Source organism: Procambarus clarkii, chromosome 42 (genome assembly GCF_040958095.1).
Source record: "Procambarus clarkii isolate CNS0578487 chromosome 42, FALCON_Pclarkii_2.0, whole genome shotgun sequence".
Classification (NCBI taxonomy): Eukaryota; Metazoa; Arthropoda; class Malacostraca; order Decapoda; family Cambaridae; genus Procambarus; species Procambarus clarkii.
The window spans coordinates 11,106,468-11,122,043 of record NC_091191.1 but is presented as its reverse complement, the minus strand read 5'-3'; the positions used below and the strand labels follow the sequence as shown (position 1 = coordinate 11,122,043).

General features: G+C 40.2%; 1 protein-coding gene across 1 annotated transcript; it reads left to right on the top strand.

Annotated features, from left to right (window-relative positions):
• The first annotated feature begins 702 nt into the window (after positions 1 to 702).
• On the top strand, positions 703 to 8,818 carry LOC123770260 (uncharacterized). The gene is made up of 2 exons (XM_045761936.2): positions 703 to 1,283; positions 5,306 to 8,818. Exons 1-2 carry the CDS (start codon positions 1,167 to 1,169, stop codon positions 5,714 to 5,716), a joined length of 528 nt encoding a protein of 175 aa, XP_045617892.1. The 5' UTR covers positions 703 to 1,166; the 3' UTR covers positions 5,717 to 8,818.
• Positions 8,819 to 15,576: the final 6,758 nt, after the last annotated feature.

The window sequence follows — 15,576 nt, the reverse complement described above, 5'->3', positions numbered from 1 at the left end:
GCTCAACTATCTCTCTGCCCCAGCCAGCGCTCACATGGCAACCAGTGAGCGCTCAACTATCTCTCCTGCCCCAGCCAGCGCTCACATGCGAGCCAAGTTGCCAATATCCACACTCAGTCCTCTCATCGCTCGTACAACTGACTGGTCGCACGGCACCAGTGGTCGCCTGAGTTAGCAGCTAGTAGTAATAGTAGTAGTGAACGCCACTAGTTTCACTCCAAAAAATTAAGAGGACTTCATAGGTAGTTTTGAATTAATGCACAGCACTATTTTATCAACAAGTACCCAATAACAAGGTTTCGGCTCTGTATATTTAGAGTGTTTTAAAACGCGTATATAGGGAGAGGAGTCAGTGGGTACGCGGTGCAGCTGTTGATAGTGAAGCTTGGTAATTGTTTTTGTTGGTGGAGGAGGCGGCCCGCCCGAGGGGACCCGAGTCCGCCCGAGCCCCGCCACGCTCACAACACTCACCTGCCATATACTCACTCACACATACAACCTATTACCACCTAATCTTTTAAATCCAACATTTCTCACATTCTTACTTGTTTGTATTTGAATATGAAAATACAGGTTGAAGATTGATACTAGGGGGATGAGGGTAGATGAATATAAGAGATAAATATGTGAGATGTGGCAGAGGGTGAAAGTGCGGGTCGTGCGGTGTGATTGGTGGAGGGCTGGTGACGTCACGCGCCGCCCGCCACCTTTGTTGAGACTCAATGGAAGAGCAGCGAGGCGCGGCGCCACACTCCCTCGCTCCCGCACTTAGCCACAGTTGTACACTTCTCGACTGGCTCCGGCAAGAAATCGCCGAGCACATATACCACAGTAGGTGTCGGTAACAGAGGGAAGTACGCAGAGCTACTCATTGATGACGAGCAGGCGGCAGGAGGTGAGAGGTGTTGGCTTGTTGTTGAGGGCTGTGGTGGCAGCGACGCCATCTTGGGATAGAGCCACCTTCAAAAGGCTCTTGTGTCGGGAGTGGCGGCTCAGTCTGTACTCTTGCCCCTACTGAAGTGTACACCAGTCACAAGACCGTACATGTTTTACCAGGAGACAGTGAAGAGAGTACCCGCGATAAAGCTTTGAAGACTAACCATTTTGGAAGCACCAGAATTATTGCCAACAATTGTGTGTGTAGAGAGAAGAGTGGAAGCATCACCATGGCTGGCACCAGGACGCTCCCCACCAGCAGCAGCACCAGCAGCCTGCAGCCCACCACACGGCTGGCCAAGGTGCAGCACAAGCACCTGGAGGGTGTTCCTTGTACATCACAACAGGTAAGCTGGTCCTTGTGACCGAGGCTTGTCCTGGCCGCCGCTCTTCCTTTGTTTGGCCTTTAAAGCTGCCAAGCTTGTGTACACGCATGTTCTCTACCCTCAAGACTTTCCCTTCAGTTGCTAGTGTCGTAGTGAATGTTTATAACGTGTAACTATTACTACATATACACTATTATTACCAAGGGTGTAGTGTTAATTTGATAAGTCACAGCTCTGGCGAGCCTGACAAAAGCCTCGTCATTTCCGATCTTGTTTACATCATCGATTAAGTAATTTGTGTTCTCGCTAATTATAAAATGATTATCAAACAAATCGAGGAAAACATCAATTGTGTATTTATCAATTTAAAAAGTTAAACACTTAGTGCTCGCAAAATACAACCAGTGAGAAGTTTCACATTAGTTTCCACAAACTATTGTGTGGTGTGAGTTTTCTAGGGTGTGAGCAACTCTTGTGCTGGCGTCATGTGATCTGTGGCACCGCAGCCATGATGTGGCTCACGATGCCACATAAATGCTGAGACATGATTTATGAGAATTCTTGAGCGTGTTGTTGTTATCGGGTTCATGTGACTGAATTCCCTCACACTCGGCAGTACTAATAGGAATAACTTGTAAACAGCTCGGTAATGGGTGTAAACCTTAAGGGATGCGGTGTCCATCTCCTACACAGTCTCTAAAGGCATTTAGTGCTGAGTAAGATGAAAATTTAAACCTCTTAGAGATAACATCTCTGCTTCTCTGTAATTACTGGCCTGATAAAATACTACCTAGTCTTTTTCAAGGACACATTTCACTTAGTGATTTATACATTGAGGTTAAAAATTTGAGAGCATTTCATGGATGTTGTCATGAACATATGGTGCTGCAAATTGTTCACATGACTAGTAAGAAACTTTATAATTAATGGAGGCAATTTTCTAGTTGCTTGTTATGGTAATTTCTCCAAACTTCCCCTTTTCAATTGCTTTTGCTTCTAAAGTTCTAGTACCAGGTTTCTGACCTTGTGCTCCATTGAATCAGTTTGTCTGCATTCACAATCTAAGTAGTGTGTTTCTGTAGACATTGGCAGTAAACAAAGTCCACAAAGTGTATTAACCTAGTTGTGCTTGTGGGGGTTGAGCTCTGCTTTTTCGGCCTGCCTCTCGAATGTTACTCGGAGCAGAAATTTTCCCAATTATTTGCTTGATATGCTGGCAAATTTATTTTTCATGCACATTGATCCAGTTTAAAAACTTGAACTAGAAGCAGTCGAAACAACTTTTGCCACTTTCACTGTTATAATTTTCACATTTTCACAATGGGTAAAGTTTGGTCTGAAAGTCCACATAAACATGTGCTGTTGACGGAACCAAAACAGTTTTCCAAATACTTAACGGAAAATTAAGTCATAGAATTGCGTTGGAGAATAGTTTTCAGATTTGTTCATATTGTGTAGGTGAATAAGTATGCAGTGTAAAATAACTAATTATATTTGCTAATACAAAATATATTTAAAGACAACCAATTTATAACATTAAGTTTAGATTATTTCAAATGAGTTTTAATAAGCGTGAAAATGACCGTAGGCATGTACATCTCCAAAATCAGGATACTGTAACAGTAAATTGTTTTGGGTCTGATTCAAATTTACAGAGTTGTCATAGGATGGGGACAATTTTTTTTTTTATATATTATCCCAAAGATGAATATGAACCATACAATTTTGTTTTAAATCTGCTCAATAGCTTCTCCATGACAACTGTTTCTCCTAATGTTGCTTTTTAAAACATAATCAGAACACTATTAAATACCTTTCATAAATTAACAGTATGTGCCATAGCCACAAAACCTCATTTCCAAAGGTTGGGGAGGCCCAAGATTTAAATTTTCTGAAACTATGCACAAAACATTTGAAAATCTACTAGGCAAATGCTCCAACTTTGTCTAAATGATACCAGTGTAACTTGAACAAGAAAATAAAATATTTATAAAATTAAATATTGAAAACTTCAGATTTTGAAACAAGTTGCAAAAAATATAAAGTATCACCAACTGTTCATTTGGTGGTGTTATGCTCTCGGAATAGCATATGATTTTCATTTTCATATATTTAGAATATAGGTATAATTTACTGTAAAAAAATTGTCAATATGCACAAATTTATACAACAAAAATTTATAACTCAAACATTTTAGAGTTATGAAAAATAAATTCTATAGGGATTGTACAACAGACAGCTGTGCACACTATATGTAAAAATGGTGAGACTCGTCAGAAACTAGATTTTTGGATTCTGAAATAAGTTGAAATTTTAGTTTTATATATAATTAAAGTTGAAGTTATCGACAATGAATAAGGCAGTTCTAATTTATGAATTTACTTGTATGTTGTAATGAACATGGTTTGGCATTCGTACTCAAATATGTGAAAGTTGTAGGTCAGTATGTGTTGAAGTCAAGAAAAAATAACTCAAAAAAACAAAATATAGGGATAATTATAACAATTATAATGATTTAGGGTATATTTTATATAAGTAAAAAAGGCTTAATATGGTCCCTAATCATCAAAACGACCTAAAAAAAAGGAAAATAGTTTGGTCAACTTTTTCACAGATTTCAAAGAAAATTCAAAGTCCCAAGTTCTGAGAGTTGACTGATTTATTTGTTGGCCAGTTTAATTTTGCTTCACATAGTTAGGTAAGGGTATAGATTCTCAAAGATGTATACTGTAGTTACAACAAATTCAAATAATAAACAAGAAAAGGAAAAAACTAGACACCTAAAAAAAATATTTTTTGGACATTGTTGAAAGTAACGGATAATAACATTGGGCAATTTATGATATGTAACAAAATAGAGCATAATAACATATTGTTATTATGTATTGCTCTCAAGTGCTTTAAAGGCACCAGCTGTATATCCACTTTGTGGACACTTATTACTACAGTACTACTATTCTTCTTTTGTGCATCAGACATGTGCTTGCATCTCTTAATTATTGCATTATCTATCGGTTCCAGTTAATAGGAGCTGCTCTTATCAAAAAAACTTTTTTTATCAGTTGTCTAAAATCAATTTCTGAAGATATTTTGATAAGTTTCACGACGCTGAAGCCAATAAGTTAGGGATTTGTTTAACATTTTACGTAATTTTGACAATTTGAATAATTTTTTAATTATACCCCCCTTATGCTGAGTAGTTTAAGGGTTAATGAATTTTAAATTGCTTCATTGATTGTCGATAACTTCAATTATATCTATAACCAGAATCTCGACTTTGAGTTGGATCAAAAAATCCAGTTTCTGACTGATTCTCACTGTTTTTACATATAGTGTGCACAGCTGTCTATTCTACAATCCCTATGAAATGGATTTTTCATAGACCTTAAGGTTTGGCGTTACATATTTTTTTCAAAATTTGCCGCATATTTCAAATGCCATATTGACAATTTTTTTATAGTAAACTATACTGAAAACCTATATTCTAATTTGATAAAAATTATCATATGCTATTCTGAGAGCATAGTAACACCAAATGAACAATTGGTGATATTTTATATTTTTTAATCTGATTTGAAAATCTAAAGTTTTCAATATTCAATTAAATTTTAAAATATTTATGAAAATCTTGTTTTTTCAAGTTACGTTGATCATTTAGACAAAGTTGGGGCATTTGCCTAGATTGTGCAAAAAAATGGAAAGGGTTTATTAGAGTTTGAGAAACTGATGGTGTCCAATTGTATATGTATGTTTTGTGCTGTTTAAGGGTTAAATGACTAGAGTTTAGGATCCCAGGAATGACTTCTATCATATACTATTACTTTGTGTCTCTTGTTTAAATAGTGTTGTTTTTGTTAGAATCATTTATAGTACAGCTTCTTTCAAATATGAAACTCCAGTAGACAAACCAAAATTATGATTATATAGTGTTGATTTCTGTAAAATGCTACCCTTTGTATGCATTTTGAATAGCGTGTAATACTAAGTATACCCATCTACTTTAAAAATTGACTTAAAAAATAATGAAAATTTTTCGCTTTCAGGCAACGGCATCCATTCGACCAGGAAAACGCCGGCACCAGGCCACAGTCTCTCCAATTACTGCACGCAATGAGAGCAGGTCACCAAGGGCTAAGCAGAGGCCAGTTCCAAGCCAGCAGAGCCCACCTACTATCAGTGGTGCTCCAGTTGTTGCTACTGCTACAGCCATTACCATCACCAGCATTAGTGGCCGACAAAGAACCGAATCTTGTAGTGGCTCTGTTAGTCCATCCCAGCTTGCAGTGCCCCGTGTATCAGCTGAACCACCCTGCCCATCCAAGCTGCCCATGCCACCCATGCATTGGATGGCTGGAGAGAACAAGAAGTGTCCAGCCCAGAGGCAACGGTGTCGGGCTGTTACAGAGTCGCTAGTTTCTCATTTAACCAACTCTGGCATTTTGGTAACAGCTTAGTGGTGCTGGGAGACAGGGCAGCTTTGCCGGCAGGGTGGCGGGGCCACTGTAACGTGGAGGGGAGAGCGGGGCCGCAGTCTGGACTGTAAACCGCCCCCTCCACCAGGCCACATCCTCTGCACCGCTGTCCGTGCCAGTTTCCTCGAGAAACTGTCCAAGTACTATATGGTGAAAGTCAAAAGGTTGACGATCATAGCGTGAACTGGAAACCACAATGTTCTTGTTCTGTGATACTGGTAGTGCTTACTGGCTTTACTGTCCGTGTCACGCAAAGTGAATTCACTGTTGTTGTTCCCACTGCGTGATGATGTGTCCTAGCCAGCAATAACTGGGATCATCATGAGCAAGCAACCCAATGTCCTGTATTTTAGTAGAATCACATGCTGCATTGTGGACTTGTTAAATTCTTTTTTTTTTTCTGGAGGATTTGAATAGAAATTCTAACTTTTCCTGTTGGCTTTCTTGGGAGAAAATTGGCTTTTAGCAAAAGATTTGGGTTTCCAATGTTTTGGAAGATTTATTTAAAAAAAGGCTGTCTTAAGTTATGAAACTTATATCATGGCATTTCCACAATATTACAAACAATCATACTGTTCAATGTGTTAAGTAATGGTTTCCTTGTGCAAGTTAATTGTACAGTATTCAGTTCAATGCTCAATTTTTGGCAGGCAGAATTTGTCTAGAAAGTGGTGTTGATTGTTTGTAATTGGTCAGCAGTGCTCATTTAGTGTCCTATTGTCTGCAGTTGCATCTCAGACAAAAATAGTATTTAGAAGCTAATATTTTATTATAATTATTTTGTGGACGTAAGATGCCATGAAAGGCATTTCATTATTTTTTCCTTGTGTCATGTTAAAAGTATTTTACAGTTAATCAGCAAGTTCTTTGAGTTGGTAAAGTAGTGTATCAAATTGGACAGTTTAACAGTGAACAGTAGTTTGGTATGATGAGTCGTTGAACCTGCCAGTGTCCACAAGGTAATTAATTGTTGTGAGTGGCAAGGGTTAGTGTTTCAGCACGCTAGGAGCATTGGCGGTGGGAATCCTCCGTGATATACGGTGTACCACAGTACTCTAGTCTTGAGGCCCAACCAGCCACACTCCAACCTACAGAATTTGTATAGACTATTTTTATTATGCCAGTTTTTTATTAAGATTCTCCTATAACCGGTTGCCCACTTCATGTATATTATATAATTATTTTATTGATCCAAAGGTTTGGACCAACTTTATATATGGATGCCATGTTCATGATGTGGCACAATGTTTTGCTGTAATGTGCCACAATGGGCAGTACTGCTTGCGAAGAACTGGAGATATTTACTGATGAATTTTAGTATGGAATATTTGCATTGTCCTGTACTTGCCCACCGAGTGATTAGCGTTAAGGATCTGTGATCTCAGAGCAATTATTTAACTGAATTAATAGACTCAAGCTGGATCCACATTCCAGTGTTCCAAGGGAGTGACCCCCTCAGTACAAATCCCTTGGGGTTGCATCCCTGCACATTTCCTGCTTGAAATGTGATCACCGACATAAGTGCACAATGCTCAGGAGTCTGATAAATTGTAGGATGAACTGAAAATAGTGGCACAACAAATATACTGCAAGTACTCGAGTTGTAGGCTAAGAAGAGCAGTATACAGTCTCTCACTTGGGAATTGGAGACTGTAGTATGAAGACACGAGACTTTATCTCTGATGTCCTCCACTATAGGCACAATTACTCAGGTGGAGGCCCAGTCCTGCTTTATTTGATATTATAGAGGGAGAATTGTTCTCTTGTTGAGTAGATCTCAGTGGAGGCTTCCACTTCACTTTTTAGTGGGATCCTCTTAATTGTTTGTATATTGAACCAAAGCATTTTATCACCATCTCATTTGTAAGTGCCCCAGTGGTGTTAGCACCCAGTAATACTTAGCTCTACCTCATGTCAAGTTTGATGGATATTTGAATGCATATCATAGTTTGGTTACTCGAGAGCTGTCATATTTGTAAACACTCCCCTGCCACAAAGGCACCTAAGCAGCTTCCATGCATGTGGCTTTGCCAGTGGATGGGTGGTGTCAGAAAAGCTCTATTGTAATGTTGCTGTGTAACGTGCTGACCACAGAGGGCAGAGTGCCACATAAGTCACCGAGTCCGAGGGCTTCCTACACCTGAGGACGTGACGCCTGTTGCTTAGCATTAAGTGTCGCTGTTTTGTAGTGTCCCATGCATGAGGACAAGCCTGACTGCAACCGGTTATAGGAGGATAAAACGAAACACTAACACGCCCATGGTGGTGGTAAAATAATTGACGACAGTTTTGAGGGTTTTAGGGACCATGAGTTCCAGCTAATCACCGCAAAACTGTCGTCAACACTGCCACCACCTCCACCAAGGAGACTTGAAGATTTATATGTCTGTGATACTGCCATCAGCTTCAACTCTCCTCCAAAATGTAAATCAGATTTATTTGCCATTCATGGCAAGCTCCTAAGATATCACCATTGGTTATGGTACAAAGAATCTATTTCAAGAGTCTTATTTGACAACAAAATGATAAGCAAAAAAAATTTAAGTATTCTAAGTTAATGATGTACCTGATACAGGTGTGATTGGAGTTCTCATATCATGAGACCTCTCTTAGTCGTATCCCTAACCTTCATCCTTAATCCATCCACGGGGTTGTTACCCTCATTGTTATCCGTGAGATATGTCTCTTAACATCAGCCCCTCTGGCACATTTGGATCTAACTATAGTCATGTAACTTTGTTTCAACATTTCATTATTTTCAAATTTTTTCCAAAGTATCCCAATCTTCTGGGAAGGTCTCATTCCAGTCACCTATTGTCTTTTCCTACAAATTATTTAGTGATATTTGTGACTGCTATTCCATGGATGAAAGGACGTATGACTGTATTAAACTAAGAATTTTTATGTCCTGGATATTTGTGAATGACTGAAAATTTCAATATTTAATTTGTTTCATCCCACAATCCTCTTACCATTTCTGCCTAATCCATTCTCCATCCTTTCAGCCCTACCCTACCCTATCCTCACCTTATCCTGTTATCCTTCCCCCTCCTATCCCTGGGTTCTTTTTAGAACCCCCAAAATCTTAAGAGAGAGATTTTCTAGACAAATTGCCCAAAATGGGATCATCTTTCATGAGCTCGAAAACCATATCATTCCAATAAATATACCTTTTCATAAAGAGCATGTTCATTTCATCAAGATGCACTTCTGCACTGATATCGTTACTTTTCATGAGCCTCGGTTTGCTGTTGTCCTTTTGACACTGCAGTAGAGTCTATGGAAAAACACCAGGAAGGGTTTTTTCTCCAACGGTATTAATATGAAATGCTCATCAATCATTTAAGAGTATTGAGTATGAAGACTAAGCCACACACCAGAAGATGAGAAAGCGACGTTTCGATCCGTCCTAGATTGAAAATGGTCCAAGACCGACCGAAACGTCGCCGTCTCTTCTGGTGTATTGGTTAGTCCTCAAATTCAGTCACGTTATTGTGACTGATCGTCTGCATGAGTACTGAATATATTTAACAAAATCCCCAATAGCTGCTGCCTGTGGGTTCTTGTTCGCTGCCCTTCGTCACAGGCGAAATTCATGCTAGTTTTGCCGCCTATGCCGCGCTTAACTCAGTCACTTAAATTAATGGAGCGCCGCCCTACTCCTTATTGTCCAATTTGCATTGTCCCTCTTTCGGTCGTGCATATCCTTGTTGAATGTCCTGACTTCCAGGACGAACGTGTGTTGCTTTCTGACCATCCCTCGCTGTCGCTTGTCCCTCGATAGAATTCTTAGTGAAGCTGCTTTTGATATTCTTTTGATAATTACTTACATTCTTGGGGAGGAAGGGGTGGAGATAAGGGTAGAACAGAAGGTTCAAAAAGAGTGCTTAATTGAAACTATGCTGTGTGGAGGTTTACAAGCTAAGTACATCCTAATTTCTTGATCTGGGAGACGAGCTTATGCTGGTTGTGACCCCTTGGGGTGGGGGGTTCTTAAATTTATATCTGGCTTGGTGCCTTCTTTTGATAATTACATTATCATCTGCCCCACTCCCTGGGGACAATGGGTAAAACAAGGTTCAGTGTAGCCCACCTGAAGTAATCTCACTATCTCGTCTAATAGAAAGGGTCGAGTGGGCATTGTGTGGTTGGAATACCGTTTGACTTCAATGGTGACCCACATACACTATTACCCATCAGGCCCTAAATACTTGGGCTCGACAGTAGAGCGAAGTCTTGCTTTGTGCAGGTCTGCGTTTATTCCCCGACCGTCCAAGTGGTTGGGCACGAATTCCTTCCACCCTCTTAAGGGGCCAAGAGAGTCAAATATGCCAAAAAAATGAAAACTGGTTCGATTTCAATCTATCTGTACGGGTACCAAGTGGGCAAGGAAATTAGTTGTCAACCTCGGCCATAGATGGCAGCACCATAGACTAATATTTAATGATTTATTTTTCAAGTAACATAAATGAGTTGGTACTCTTTTTATTTTTATTCAATTAAATGAAACTTACACCTTATATGTAAAGTTTGTCTCTAAAATCTGAAGGAAGAGTTTTTTCCTAAGTTCATTTATTGATTTTATAAATAGCAAAAAACATGATATATTTGCATAATTTTTGGGGGAACTTTGACTATTTGTATTGGGAAAACTAAAGATGATTTGGAAAATTCCCTTCTACGTATCCTTTATTATATGCTAATGTGTCTGAAAAGTGTCATAGAAGCATTATATCTAAAAAGGTGAAAGGTTTGAACTCGTTTGAAAATGTGTAATATTCGTTGAAAACAAAAATTAAATCTCCCTTTCTATTTAGGCTACATGGACCAATTGCAGCTCTTTTTTCATATACAACTAGTCAAAAAAAATTGGTTGACATTGAATAACTTTCATCTTCGAACCCTCTTGGCCCCTTAAAATTAACATCCCAAATCCTTATCCTAAGATTCCCTTCCAAGTACTAAATATTCATAATAGTTTTGCGCTTTCTCCTGATAATTCCCTCCCAGTTCCCCGAGGTTGCTTTTCCATGTGCTTGTGCCTTCCCTTGAGACAGTGACCCTTCACTTTCTAGTGTGTGGTCTGGTCAACGTTCCTATATATCCCTGGAGCGGTGAGGGAAGTTTGTGTTAACCAGAGGAGACTTCAACCCATGATGTACACCTCCAGGCAGACTCTGACTCCAACAATTATTCAGGCAAGTGATTATGATCGTCCAGAGTGGCCATCGTCTATTAGCTAGTAGTCTGTTTCAAGTGAGGGCATCAAATATTTGTGTTTTGAACTGACGCCAGTAGCATTAGTTAAGTCCTGCGACTTTATATAATTGAACTGACGGTCACTATCTCCCTAGTGGCCTCGACGGGGACAAGAAGTCGGCGGTTAGTCAAAGTTACCCCAATTGTTCTCTGGGATTCTTTCTATATTGATTTTAAACTGCTGTAGTGTTTTCGCATTTATGACTTCGGCCGGTAGGCAGTTTCATGGGCTTATAACCATATGGGTAAAAAAAAATCTGCTTTCTGTACTACAGAGATATCTATACAGGCGAAGTGAAACTTCAGTGGTAGATACAGTTCTTCGGTCAGTTCTTTTACGATTGTGGGTTGAATTTCGGCTATACTTTGAACTTTATATTATTTTAGTTTGCCAATGCGTCCTGGTTATTTGGCACGTTATAGGGATATACCTTAATTCATTCACTTCCCCTGCTTCAAACATTTTTGTGGATATTAGGATGGTGAATCTTTCTAGTGTGAAGACTGATGTAAAACATTAATTCAAAGTTGGATGCTATTTTATCCTCAATTATATGTATAATTTGATTGGTCTTGGCCTTTAAGGACCTTAGCTGGCTCTTAAAGCTATACATTTGATCTGCGATAAGTTTGTGGGAGGCGGGGGTGGTCAGCAGTCGGTATTATCATTCCCGCCATCTTCACCTCAAGTTGGCAAACAAATCCCCACACAACTAATATATTAATGCTTCACTCATAACTCCTACACACACCATTTGGTCAACATTTGGTCTGGGAGACATCTCCCGTCACGCAGGGTGCAGTCGCACCTCCACAGATCTCCAGTATCATCTCTTGATACTGGTAATGGCTCAAAAGGGCCACCACTCACGGGCTATTCATGCCCGTGCCACCTTTTGGGTGGCTTAATCTTTATCAATCAATCAACTACACGGTTACAGCCCCGCTCCTGTGCCAGGTAAGTCCACTACGGGCTCACCATAGCCCGTGCTACTTGGAACTTTTTGTTCCCAGTAGCTGAATCTTAAACAACAACAACATAACTCCTACACCATTTTCTCATATCGCAGGACACAAACGTTTGGGAATGTTTCCTTACACCTGATGCTTCTGTTCATCTAGCAGTACATTGGCACCCGGGAGCTAGACAAGTGTTGAGGGTTGCATCCTGCGGAAGGTCCGTAGTTCACTCAGAGAATCCTTGATAAGCATATTAGGCTTTCTTGCCCGACTATTTGAACCCATAGCTTTCCTTGGAACACGATCCGTCAATCAGTTTGCAATCGTATCCCAAAATATTGCTTTATTTACCTGAGGGCCTCTTAACACTCTAGTGGTCTCGACGAGGACAGGAAACCGGCGGCTTGTCAAAGGTCCCCCCATTTGTCCTGATAATTTTTGTCACTCTGCATTTTAAAATTCAGCATTTTTTGGGCATTTATGGCTACGGAGTGCTGGCGGTGCCATGGGTTATAACCCTGTGGGTGAAGAAGCATCTTCCGTTTTTAGTTCTACATTGCGGCTTGTTGAACTTGAAACAATTGCTCGTTGCTTGTGTTACATCTAACCTTTTGAAGAAGTTGTCTGGATCAACATTTGTTTGAGCAGTCGCCATGGTGCAGTGGTAAAACACTCGCCCGGCGCTTTGTCCTGGGTTCGTATCCAGGCTGTGGATACGAATCCAGTCAAGTCAGAGATAGTCAGAAAAGTTATTGTATGACTATTAGACAATAGCTTGTCTGATAGCCTGTTCATTTGAGATAATGAGTCCAGTATCGTCTGGGAACATTAAGTGACAGGATGAACAACCCTGCAGCGGGGTTTCTTACTATTGGGGGTATTGTATATGTTGCTTTGGCAGTATGTCCACTAACAGGATGCGTGGCGCTATCCAATATACTCGCCTTCCCGTGCTAAAACAAAAAAGGGAAACTGAAACCATGTTATGATGTCGCCAAAATTTTAGATTACTGTAATGGAAGAGTTATCCCAGAACATTTTCCTACTCTATAAGAAAACTTGCATTAAAGAAAACGATATTCACAAGTCTTATTGCGTGACTTATCTAAATTAGAAAACTGCCACTGAATAAGTCATCGTTATACAAGGGTAAACCCCGTTCCATCGCATAATCCCTATGGAGAGAATTTATAGTGATAACTGTTTGAATATATGAATATTATTTATTATATATCATCCGAAAAGGCCAAAAGTGACCTTTGTTATGGAGCGACAAGTCACCACCACGGGGGTCTGGTAGCTGAGTGGACAGTGCGCGGGGTTCGTAATCCTGTGGCCCGGGTTCGATTTCCGACCCCGGCAGAGACAAATGAGCAGAGTTTCTTTCATCCTGATGCACCTGTTCACCTAGCAATAAATAGGTACCTGGGAATAAGACACTGGTTACGTGCTGTTTCAGTGTGTGTGGGGGGGGGGAGGGGGAAAATTTATTAGTAACAGTTGATTGATTGAGAGATGAGAGGCGGGCCGGAAGAGCAGAACTCAACCCCCGCCAGCACAACTAGGTGAACTAAGTCAACTCTCATACCAGGGGATGATGTTCATACCTGATAATGAACATATATCTATAACAACAACAACAACATTTTACACTTAACCAGCATGCCAATCACTTTACCATGGTGTGCTATCAAGCGGTCGCACATTATGAGGAGAGACGCCCATTGCGCTAAAATATGCATACTATCAAGACATTCAGATGGTAACCATCAATTTCTAGACCGATATGTTATTCTGAGTTCCACCCCATTTTCTACCGAATATTTAAATATTTTCCTTGTGGTGTACCGGGAAGATACGATGACGGAAAATAATCAGAATAACACACATTTTGGTACATGTTATTTACGCGGCAAGACAGAAATTATTCAATCAGCGAACGCGAAGAGGAAAATCGAAATAGAAATTGGTACACATCGCATACAATACAGACTATTTCGAATGTAATAAAAATTCTGCGAACGTGTGCTACTAGAACTGCTGATATTACCATAAACGTCGACACCTCTGCTGCCATCAACTCTCCCAAACATGTCAACAGTACCATAGCCCGTGCTACTTGGAACTTTTTGTTCCAAGTAGCTGAATCTAAAACAACAACATGTCAACAGTATCCTCCCTTGCTGATCCACCAACACCACCAATCGAGCTCCTCTGCATTCAACAATACCACCCTCCAACAACCATTACAGACATCTTCACCATTTCCCCAAACACAACTTCAACAAACACTTCCCAAACAACAAGACCGTTAGTAGTTTCAAAGCGTTATATGACCAAGAGTGCTGGGAAGACGGGACACCACGAGTGTGGCTTTCGTCCTGTGGCTGCACTTAGGTAATTATCACTCCCGTCACCAGCCTCCTCCTGCCAGGCGAGTCACTCCTCCGGACCTTCCCTCCATCAACGACTTTTCCAGTTATCTAATGAATAATATTAGATATATGGCGAGGCTTGGCGCGCCGGGAGAAACAGCACTCATTGGCTCTCTGTAATGTTGCTGTGACTCCTAAGGATCTCGATACGTTTCCTTCCTTTAAGGAGTCCTTATATGTTTACATAATAAATTACCCACGTTTCTTTGAAAACCAAAATAGAACTTTCTCAAAGGAGTTCCCTAAAGTTCCATCACTTGAGAATCTCAATGCTGATAAGTGTGAGAAGTTTGCACATAAATGGCGAGCTGCATCCCAACTGCATAACGATTTAATGAAGAGTCCAAGGGGAGCAAGGGAAGAGTCCAGAAACAAACAAAAAAACCACTGAAGTCAAAAGGGTTTTAAATCGATGTTATTATATGCTGCAATATATACCTTCCATTTAGTGGCAATATAGAAAATAATAATGTAGCTTTGCATTCGCTTGTAGGCAAACAGAAGTCTAGTTTATATTTCAAAAACATAATTTTTACGAGTGGATAAACAAAATTACGGTTGGCGCTCCGGGAGTTCCAATATTCCCAGCGTTATTACTCTGGTTATTTTTTATACTTTATTTTCTTTCATTCTGTTTAAAAGTGTTTGTTACCTGTATATGCGTGTTTATCTAGATGTGTGTAGGGTCGACCATTAGCTCAAAGCCTCGCCATCCAAATATTTCTTAATTTAATGCAACGGCTAATTAAACAAATGCTTGAAGCTGTCAGCACATCTAGGTGAGTACACGCGCAGACATATGGGTGCCAAAAATCGTGGCGGGGGTCTGAAAGTGACCCTGGCACGCTGTTCCCTTTTTAATTCTGGCGATCCCGATCAGACTATGTTCATCCCGGACCCTAAACCATTATCTCTTTCAATTTGGATGAAGCTAGCCCCAAGCGTCTGGCCTCCAATACCATTGGGCTCTAGGGCTCTTGGACTCTAGGAGACTCGAACCGTGAACCCCACGCGTGTGAGGCCGAAGCTCTATCGACCGAGCTATTGAGTACTCTTAATAAGGAAAGTTAAAAGAAGCAGCATCTTGCTGCCAAACTGGCATTCAGTTTGAAATGCAGTTCTTGTTGTAGGTCGTAATAAACAATAAGTTTGACGAACGCTGCTTTAGTGTGTCCCTGTCCTTGTCCA